This window comes from Aplidium turbinatum, chromosome 17 (genome assembly GCF_918807975.1).
Source record: "Aplidium turbinatum chromosome 17, kaAplTurb1.1, whole genome shotgun sequence".
Lineage (NCBI taxonomy): Eukaryota > Metazoa > Chordata > Ascidiacea > Aplousobranchia > Polyclinidae > Aplidium > Aplidium turbinatum.
Window position 1 is genome coordinate 21,466,249 of NC_137488.1, and position 9,469 is coordinate 21,475,717.

The 9,469-nt window shown below is 39.5% G+C and overlaps 2 protein-coding genes across 2 annotated transcripts; both read left to right on the plus strand.

The window, feature by feature from the left end:
• Positions 1–2,244: 2,244 nt before the first annotated feature.
• LOC145786417 (cx9C motif-containing protein 4-like) lies at positions 2,245–3,827 on the plus strand. The gene is made up of 2 exons (XM_082598069.1): positions 2,245–2,338; positions 3,696–3,827. The coding sequence occupies exons 1-2, from the start codon at positions 2,281–2,283 to the stop codon at positions 3,815–3,817; spliced, it is 180 nt and encodes a 59-aa protein (XP_082454195.1). The 5' UTR covers positions 2,245–2,280; the 3' UTR covers positions 3,818–3,827.
• Positions 3,817–8,962, plus strand: LOC145786415 (large ribosomal subunit protein mL44-like). The gene is made up of 3 exons (XM_082598068.1): positions 3,817–4,112; positions 5,041–5,278; positions 6,556–8,962. Exons 1-3 carry the CDS (start codon positions 3,817–3,819, stop codon positions 7,066–7,068), a joined length of 1,047 nt encoding a protein of 348 aa, XP_082454194.1. The 3' UTR covers positions 7,069–8,962.
• Positions 8,963–9,469: the final 507 nt, after the last annotated feature.

Here is a 9,469-nt window from a genome sequence, read left to right on the forward strand (position 1 = left end):
TGCTTTGAGTCTTGCTTGTCTGCTGAGTTCTGACGGTTTATTTATTGCTGAACTGCGTTTGGGTTTATCGGCTAATTGTATGCTTCACCATGAGTAGTCCGTCCCGATAGCTCAGTTGGTTAGCGCGTGACTTCGTGAACGAAGAAGCTTCAAGATCAAGCGGCGTGATTTTTGTTCTTTTCTATGTAAATTTTTATTATTCCTAATAGTTTTCTAGTACTTCTGTATTTTTAGTTGTACTAGTTGTACTAGTACTTCTCCATCTTACTTAAAACGATGTACTGTAGGCCTACATAGTATTTTGTATATGTAATATGTTTAATATGTAAATAATATGTAATATGTTTAATATGTAATAATATGCCGTATGTTCATTGTTTATTCTTGAATGCTCATGTTGTTGATTTTTCTTTTTTATATTGGTTGTAAGGTTCAGTCGTCCCCGCATGGTTTCATCAACTGGCACACCTCCAGTTGCTTTAGGTATGTGGAGCCAACTGGTTCTTCCAACTAATTCATCTACTTTAAACTGTTAGGTTTGGTGGCCGTGCTTAATTTACTTTTGTGTACGTAACCTTTAAATTTGCATCGCATGCACGTTTTAAACTTTTGTAGTTTTGCCACCTTTTCCTTTTGTTGGTTTTGTTCCCGTTCACTATTTGTAACTTTATCATTGCTGTAGTTTTCCGACAAAGAAAAATAGATTGAATTGAATTTAGTGCATTGGTGTAATTTTAGGTGAAATGGTGTAATTTGGAGGTTGAAATAATGTCGTTAGCAAACTCAAGTCTGGCAACACTGCATGTTATAATGTTCAGTTGAGTTGCGAGTGTCACAATCATGGATGCCAGACCTTGGTTTTTCCACCTAGATCTGGGTTTTTTTGACCAAATCTGGGTTTTAAGTTTTTTTATTTCAAATTTAGGTAAATCTAGGTTTTTTTGGTTTTTAACTTTGTACAGAGCTTGCACGGTATTAAGGCACTGGGATCTTCGATAAATGGTCCCCACTGCAACACAAAAATGATAAGGTAGCCTACTGGTAATGTTTTTTTGCATCAGCTACTGCAGTCAGTGAGGTACAGGATGCTAAAGAAATGATCCAACTTTATGAAAATGTGGATGACTAAAAATTGGAGTAGTACAACTATTTGTGTGACTGAACATTTACTTATTGTGAATTTGAGTTATTCTTTTCAACATTATGTTCAAATGAAAAAGGCTAAGCAGGGTTTATTGCTAAGAACCAAGTTATCGTAGTTGTACACCAAGCAGTAAGCAGGCATGATGATTCTCCTCAGCCGCAGTCTACAACTCACACAGCAAAAAGTTTAGTTCAAAAGTCAAAACTAACCTTATTGGTTTTGTCTAGTCAGTTTTAGAAATTTTGGTTAAACACGCACTGAACCTTGCTAGCTAGACGCTTTACCATAAAGGTAATTTTGAACCAAAATCTTTGCTGTGAGCCCATATAGGCCTACCAAGCTCTTGTTTTTGTATATAGTTATATTACATATATATTAACTACCATACCAACATAAGCATGTATATATATTGTATAATTATCATATATATATATACCGTAGGCTACGTGTTACTATTTGTAGCTTTCTGAGGCTTCCGTGTAATGATTTAAAAATGGTGCTGAAAGCGCACGCAGGTTTTTTTAACCGCTTTACTACATATTTTTTGGACCTGGGTTTTTTTTGCCTCATCTGGGTTTTTTTTAGCGCACAGTCTAAGTTTATTGGAAATTTGTCGCTGGCATCCTTGGTCACAATTTTCCCTCGCTCGAACTCTGTCTCGAAGTTAGGCGAGGTTTGTTTCTGACTTCTGAGTTGAGGAAAGTTTTACCAAAGCTGTTTTCGTCTGCTTAATTCGTTAGGTTACATTTTCAACCAATCTTTATGAAATAATCAATAAACGTTATTTGCACAATGATATTATTATTTGGATTTCAACTGATGAGGAGACATGCTTAAAATGAAATTTCTTTTTGCAAAATTACAAGAAACAACTTTTTGTCATGATAAATTTGTGGCGTTTTGTTATAAATTGCGGCTAGAATAGAAAAAAAGCCTGTCACTTTAGTTGAATAGTGTCTAAAATAAGTTTCTTTACTCTCTTAAAATAGCCTACTGAATTTATGCTCAGCACCTGTTTAAGTACCGGTACTATAGCTTTGTGATCAGATTCATGCATCCAGTAAAATAATTTATTTAAATTAAAGTACCGTATCTTTTTAGAATGCTAGCTTAAGAAAAGCAATTAATGAGCAGTGATGCCAAAGCGTGAAGTATGTCTTAAATACGCTTGCAGATTACAAGACTGTTTACAAAGTAAGTGCTTAGCTAGAAGTGAAAGTGGATGCAAATTAGTGGAACCAACGAGTGGCAATAACAGAATCAGCAAATTTGTTTGAAAGCTGATTTTCTTCAAGCAAGCAAATCATTTAAAAAAAGTTGAATGTTTGTATTTTTGAAGTCAAAGTTTTGAGTTGGTGATAACCCTGGGCCGTTTAGTTTCAACAGCTTAAAGAATGACAGTGGCTATTTGACCGGCGCCGGTCTTTGAATCTTAAACACTATTTGACCGGTCATGACATCACCATATAGGCATTTTTTTCTTTTTCTCTTTCAAAGCAAAAGACGAGAAGAGTGCCAATATAAGTTCTAACTTCAACACCTATCTTTAACTGATTCTGTGGCGCGTAGGATACGTATCGGACTGGTGCTCCAGAGGGAATGAGTTCGATACTACGCGGAAGCGTTTTTTGTTTTTTAATTTTTAACTAAATTTTGACCCGAAGTGACTCAATCGTTAGGCTTCTGCATTTTTGTAGTCAATTTTTAATTTGAGTAGGCCTAGCCTACAGCCCAATTTTTTGTTTTTTCAAATATGAGTAGGCCTAATAAAGTTAGAGTTTTTTAATTTTCTTGAATTGAAGAATTTCTCTGGATAATTTTCGGTTTGTCATAAGAGGATGTGATCGTGTTTGCCGAACGGCGCAAAAATGTAATGACAAACGGACGGAAAATTACCCAGAGAAATTCTAAAATTCCAAAAAATTAAAAACTCTAACTTTATATATTAGGCTACTTATTTATTTTTTAATTTTCTTGAATTTAAGAATTTCTCTGGATAATTTTCCGTTCGTCATAAGAGGATGTGACCGTGTTTACCGAACGACGCATAAATGTAATGCTTAAATGTAATGTTTTCCACACAAAAAAATCTCTGGTTCCTGATTATTATTATTCAAACAACAGAGAGCTCACCTAGGAAAATTTAGCTTATTCAAATGAACAAGGCGCAATATAAAACACGATTATTACAATTGTATTATCACTTGTGAAATAGAAACAGAGTGATTTCTATTCAAATGTTTGTCGTTACATAGGGAGTATCAAGGTTGTTGGAGATGTATCAAAAATGGAGCCCTGCAGAACCCTTGGGTTTTTAATCAAGTTTTGAAAAAACACTGGGCGCGAAAGAATTAAAATAACAAAATATTGTGACTATTGATTTATGTGTATAATCGTTATTTTTAATTTGTTATGTGTTTTTCTTGGTGTGATGTGATTGCAACCCTTATAATAGCAACATGAACTACAAACTTTTACTCTTCATAGCTGGATCGGGCTTCATCGGCAATGTGCATGTTTCTCGTTAAGTAACGTGTCTTTACATTTTTAGAATATAATTACAAAGAGGAAAAGTGTGCTTCTGCTATTGATTCTCTGAGGAAGTGCTGTGAACGATACAAGGATTCCAACCAGGTTTGTTGCAGTGGATTTACAAACAAACATTCATCGTGATGGCGAAGCTGTTGCACAATATATCAGCATGTCACTTGGAGGCGCGTATCTGTCGCCTGCTTTCTGCAAACTATCCTGAGTTCCCGTGCGGTCATCGCGTTGCAGCAAACTATTCAACAAAGCTCGGAAATCCAACCATCCGGAAGGTCAATGAGAACGAAGGTGTCCCGTATCGATGGAAGCAGCCGTGGTTCCTTGCGATGAAAAGGAGGAGAGAACTGGAAGGAGAGGATGCCCCGATCCCACGCTCCAATCGTCGGAACTGGAATTACAACGCAGAGCTCGCGGCTTTCAAGTGAGAGCTTTACAGTAACTTGGTGACGTTTCGTTGCAAGTAATTTTTTGAAGTTCACGTCTTCGGGTGAGAGTGGCCAATTAATTACAATGTAGTTTTCATGGTGACGTTTTTTTTGTTGGGTTTTCCATCCCCAATTTACTTACTGTCACGATTTCTTTCTATCTCTTACCAGGAAAAAGACTTGGAAAGATTCAATGACGTAGTTTAATGGGTTATAACCGAAAAGCAGTCAATTAAATGTCGAATAATTCTACTAGCGAAATGATAATCTGACTTCTTGAAGAACTTTAACGAACGGCTTCTCAAATAACTATAATTTCTGCATCAACTACCAATCCACAACTCATAGCACAACTCTCATAACCAACTCAATAATAATCATCATAATAATAATCTCAGAATAAAATTACACAAACTACACCACTATTTATAGTTGGTTGTTCAGTCCAGTAACATCGAGAAGGTTACGTAATGTCACATTGTTCTGTCAAGTTGCAATAAATGTCAACAAGCAGAAGCTTATAGAAGTCTAAAGAATGTCACGTTCGCAAGAAGATTCTTACATAATAACGATTTCGTAATCAGAGGTCCATTCGTAAACAACCTTGTGACATCATGACAAACGATATTGGCAATTGTGAAAACAACAGAACGTTCCAGATACAGAATAATCTAGAATTACGTTGCAGAACAACGACTTCACAATTAGAGGTTACTACTGGTCATTGACCGATAATAACATACCGCTCAAGAATTCCATAATGAAAACAGCACATTCTGTCAAGACGCAAAGCAGCCCGACGCGAGGCTTTGCACATTGATTGTGACACTTACTAACAATATTTCCACATCACTAACACGAATGATCAATTTCATTTCATGATGTCATTAAGACCAGGTAGGAAGTTATTTCTGTTTTTTGCAGACTTCGACTTGACATTAAGTGCGATGATGAGATGCTCTCTGCCGCCCTCTCTGAGCCGGTGGAGGGAAGTAGTAATGAGGAACTGTCCGTGAACGGTCACAGATTCACTGAGATGTTTGTTGCTCATTACGTCACCGTGGCGTTCCCCCGTCTGCCGGAGCGAGGAAAGGAAGCGATTGTTGATTTCCTCTTGAAGACAACTACAATTGCCCACTTGGCTAAAAACCTCGGATTCCAGGTGAAGAAATCCTTATTCGAGTGTTCACTCAATAAAATGAAGACCTAACGTTTTTAAAGATAGAATAATTGTCGTTGTGTGAGCATCTGGGGCCGAGGGTCTATCCTTTTACCACCCCAAATTCACGATGTTCCCGGACGCAACTTTCTGAAAGGTACCATTAAAAAATCCCCTTTGAGAAACAAAAGAAAAACGCAAATCATAGTTAAATTAAGTCACCCGTTTTCCATCGGCTGACTTTGCGCAGAGGGTTAGGGCGGTGATAGGCTAGTCATTTCATTGACTTGGGTTTGATTCCCACTACTGCTATTGCTATTTTTTCTTCTGTAATTACCAAACAAACTTCAAAGGGGATTTTTTAATGGTACCTTTTGGAAAGTTGCCTCCCGGACTACACTGGAAGGCTACTAGAGAGCAACCAGTCTTTGGTGTCATCATCCAAGACCCCCAGACCTTCCAATCCATTAGGTCGCTTGAAGATGTTGTGATCTGCGGTCTGTTCCTCAGCACCACATTCACAAGAAAAGACCATTTCTTATTGGTGCATGATTGAGCGAAAAAGTCTTACGCCCATACGACGACGGCTGAAAGACACTCACGCCTGTCCAACAATAAGCAACAAGAAAAAAAAATTTTTTTTTTCTACACAGCTTATGATGTCGCAGGAAAAAAGTTGCTCAGTGACTTCATTACCGACCGGTCGATCGTTAGTGAATTAAGAAATCTTTTGTTCGGTCCCATTCGATGAGAAGTTGGCCACCCCTGCAAATAGACTATTACAGGTTGTTTGCAAAGCAGTATTTTTTTGCAGTCAATCTTACATGTGAGATTGCAGTATTCACGCAAACATGACCCTGACGTATATGCACATGCAGGGCCTATGTCCGCCTAAATGTTTTGTTATTGCACACGAATAGCTGCAGACAGTGGCACACCGTTTCGGCTTTTCGGCCTCCTCAGTGCAGAAAGTCACTGGTAAGACCATGAAGATATATAGCTCCATATGACATTTTCCCATTTGTGGTACCTAAGTTCCACAAATGGTACTACTGCCAACCTTGCCAAAATGCTCAAACTGCAAGCAGTGAGCTTTGCGCAATGCACAGCAAGGTGCCTTCAGTAGAGTGCTCAATCGGCGTAAGCCAAGAGCGTCCTGTGCACAACTGCACATCAACCTCCCCTGATCCATCGACTTCATCCCAGATATGGTTCACATCTTTGTACCACCCTCCGCTTATTTATAACAATCACTGAGGTAAACGATCAATTTATTGCAGGACTTGATCCAGAGCGTGGTGTGGCCACCTAGTGACGAGGTGGTGGCTGATTGCTTCATGGCCGTCATTGAGGCGATCAACGTTGGGGAAAGCCCTGTCTCCGCGGGAAGGTTTATTCTCGATTTTGTCTCCCCCCAATTGGTGGGAAAGGATATCATCTCCGACCTATGGAATCCCAACAATCCCATGGAAATCTTGGTGGAACAGCTGGGACCCCAAGCAGCCCCAGAAGCGCGACTTGTGCGCCAGTCAGGGGTCAACACAACGACCCCTGTTTTCTTTGTCGCTCTTTTTTCTTCCGGAAAGTTTCTCGCTGAGTCAGGAGCGGAATCGATTCCTCTGGCTGAGGAAGACGCGGCAAGAATCGCGCTCAGGAAACTTTACAACGTACAAATGGCGTCGGAAGCGACTCCAATGGGTCACCGAGTGAATGACGCGTTCCTCTCCAAACTATTCGAGCCGCTGCTCGCCACCTCCCCAGCGGAGACACCGCGCGTCGGTGCTGGAAGGTGATAACATTACCACTCGTCTCTGAACACTCATAACCGTTGAAGCGTGTCAGTTCGTTCGATTTGTTGATTGTTGTCGCGATAGCGGCTTGTCGGCAGGTGCAGGGCTGTGGGGTCGGGCGAAAAATGTACGACTCCGACTTCAGTGTTGCCAGTTTTTTGTCTTCATTTTTTTAGATATAATTTCACTTTAATTTGTCATTGAAAACTGAAACAGCGACTATCATAGTAACTAACAAGAAAAAACAGTTTTATTTTTCGGTGAAGTTGTTGAACTCAACACGGAAAACAAGAAATAATATTTTCAAAAAACATTTCAAACAAAAATGTTATTACTTCACAATGTAGTTTTAAACAACCTGTTTTAGCCTGATGCTGCGAGTTCGCTGTGGTAATAGCGAATTGCACTAGCTTTTGGAACACAGTTCCCCAGTCATGTGCTATGACGATGTGTTGAAGTCAGTGAATCGTTCTTGGGATAGCCTACTGAAGGAAAAACCTGACTTGGCGATTGTAGGGGAAGGTGGGGTAAAGTGGAATACCTAAGGGTTAATTCAGTACAGTTCACTGATTTTGCCAAAAAAATTAACTTTTTTTATTTGAGTGTTAACTCTAACATATTTCGACAATTTTTAAAGTGCGCTTTTGATGACTGCCAGCTTTTTTATATAAATTTTTTTAATTTTAAAATTACCTCCAATAGTCCACTTTACCCCACATATGTGGGGTAAACTGGACCGTTGTAAGTTTTGAGCAAATTTCGTAATTTTTTTCCACGCAATCAAATTATTTACAACTAGCATCATCAGCGAAGACATTATGAAACTTCACAACTGCAGTTCATAAGTCCATTACGAATCAAACTTAGAAATTAAAAAAAAAAAACAGAGTTCACAGATAAAGTTGTCATCCTCTTCATTGCAACCAGCGCAGGCTTCATGCGCCCACAGGATGTCCTTTGGTGATAACGAGGCATTCTGAAAAACAAGAATATAACTAAGTTAAGAACCAACTCGTCTACTCGATCATGATTGGTGGGATATTTCGCCCCGTTAGCTCAGTGGTTGCGAGCCCGGCTCAAGATTACGCGGCACTGGTTCGACTCTCGGGGTGTGCGCTTGAGCAACGCATTTCAGGACTGCTCTCCATTTAGTGGCACTTAATGGATGGAATAATTTCAGGCAACAACACCTCAGCAATTGGAACCTTCACTCAGCCAATCTCGGTAACCGGCCTTGCGTCAAGAGCCTCTACAAGTATGCAAAACTACCAGGAATAACCTATCAAGGCTTTGTCAGTCCGAGGATAAAGATTCAATAACCAACCAACCATATCAGAACAACTATCCACTTGAGTGCTAATTAGGCCTACACAGCTGTTGTGTAAAATAACCTCCAAGATTATTAAAGTAACACAGCACCTGATTCGGTCAAGAAAAATATTTATGACGGGGTAAAGTGGATCACCACTGGTCCACTTTACCCCACCTCTACATTACTACTAATTTAACTGTTGGCCAAATTTAGGCTAGTCAGCAACAAGAGTGAATCTACGTAATGCGTACGTGATATAGTGAGGCTCATTTTTATCATTTAAAAAAACTTCTACCTTATGTACATAAGATACAATGTAAGTTACCATACATACCTTTCAATAGATCAGAGGGTGCAAAAAGTAATTTCCGTGCTTTTTTGTGTTTTCTAAACCTTGAATAATGGCGTGTGCAGGTACTTTTCGTCATGCTTCACTAAACTTAATGGTATCCGCACAGTAGTGAAACTTTAATAGCAAAAAAAGGCGGGGTTCCACTTTACCCTGTTGGTCCGCTTTACCCCACCTTCCCCTACACGTTCTTTGTGTTTAACAGGCAACCATAAAACGATTTTCAATAAAATTTTGCCCCATTGCGTTCTGATCAGCATTCCACGCATGCTTTTGTCAGAGCTTTCAAAACGGGAATGGGCGTGAGCAGCGAAGCGTGCGACTTTACAGTCTACGTCACTATAGACTAGCAATCAGCTGATCGCACAATAGTCGTTACTGCGGGCGATTTAACTGTAAGCTATGTGTGTATCTACATCAAAACATCAGATTTCAACATCTGATGTTAAAACATCGATGAAAAAACTCGATAGCTCAGTTAGTTAGGGAACGTTCAAATATTACGTAACGCCTTCGAGGGGGAGGGGGGGTTTATGCAAAGCGTTACGTTAGCGTCACATCGGGGGGGAGGGGGTTCAAGCAAAACGTTACGTAACGCTTTCGAGTATGGAATGGTAGTTTTTTGTGCTGAATTCGTAGTGAAAAAGCGTTACATGGGGGAGAGGGGATTGAAAAAAGCGTTACGTTGGCGTTACATGGGGGAGGGGGGGTCAAAAATTCGGAAAAAAAGCGTTACGTAATAT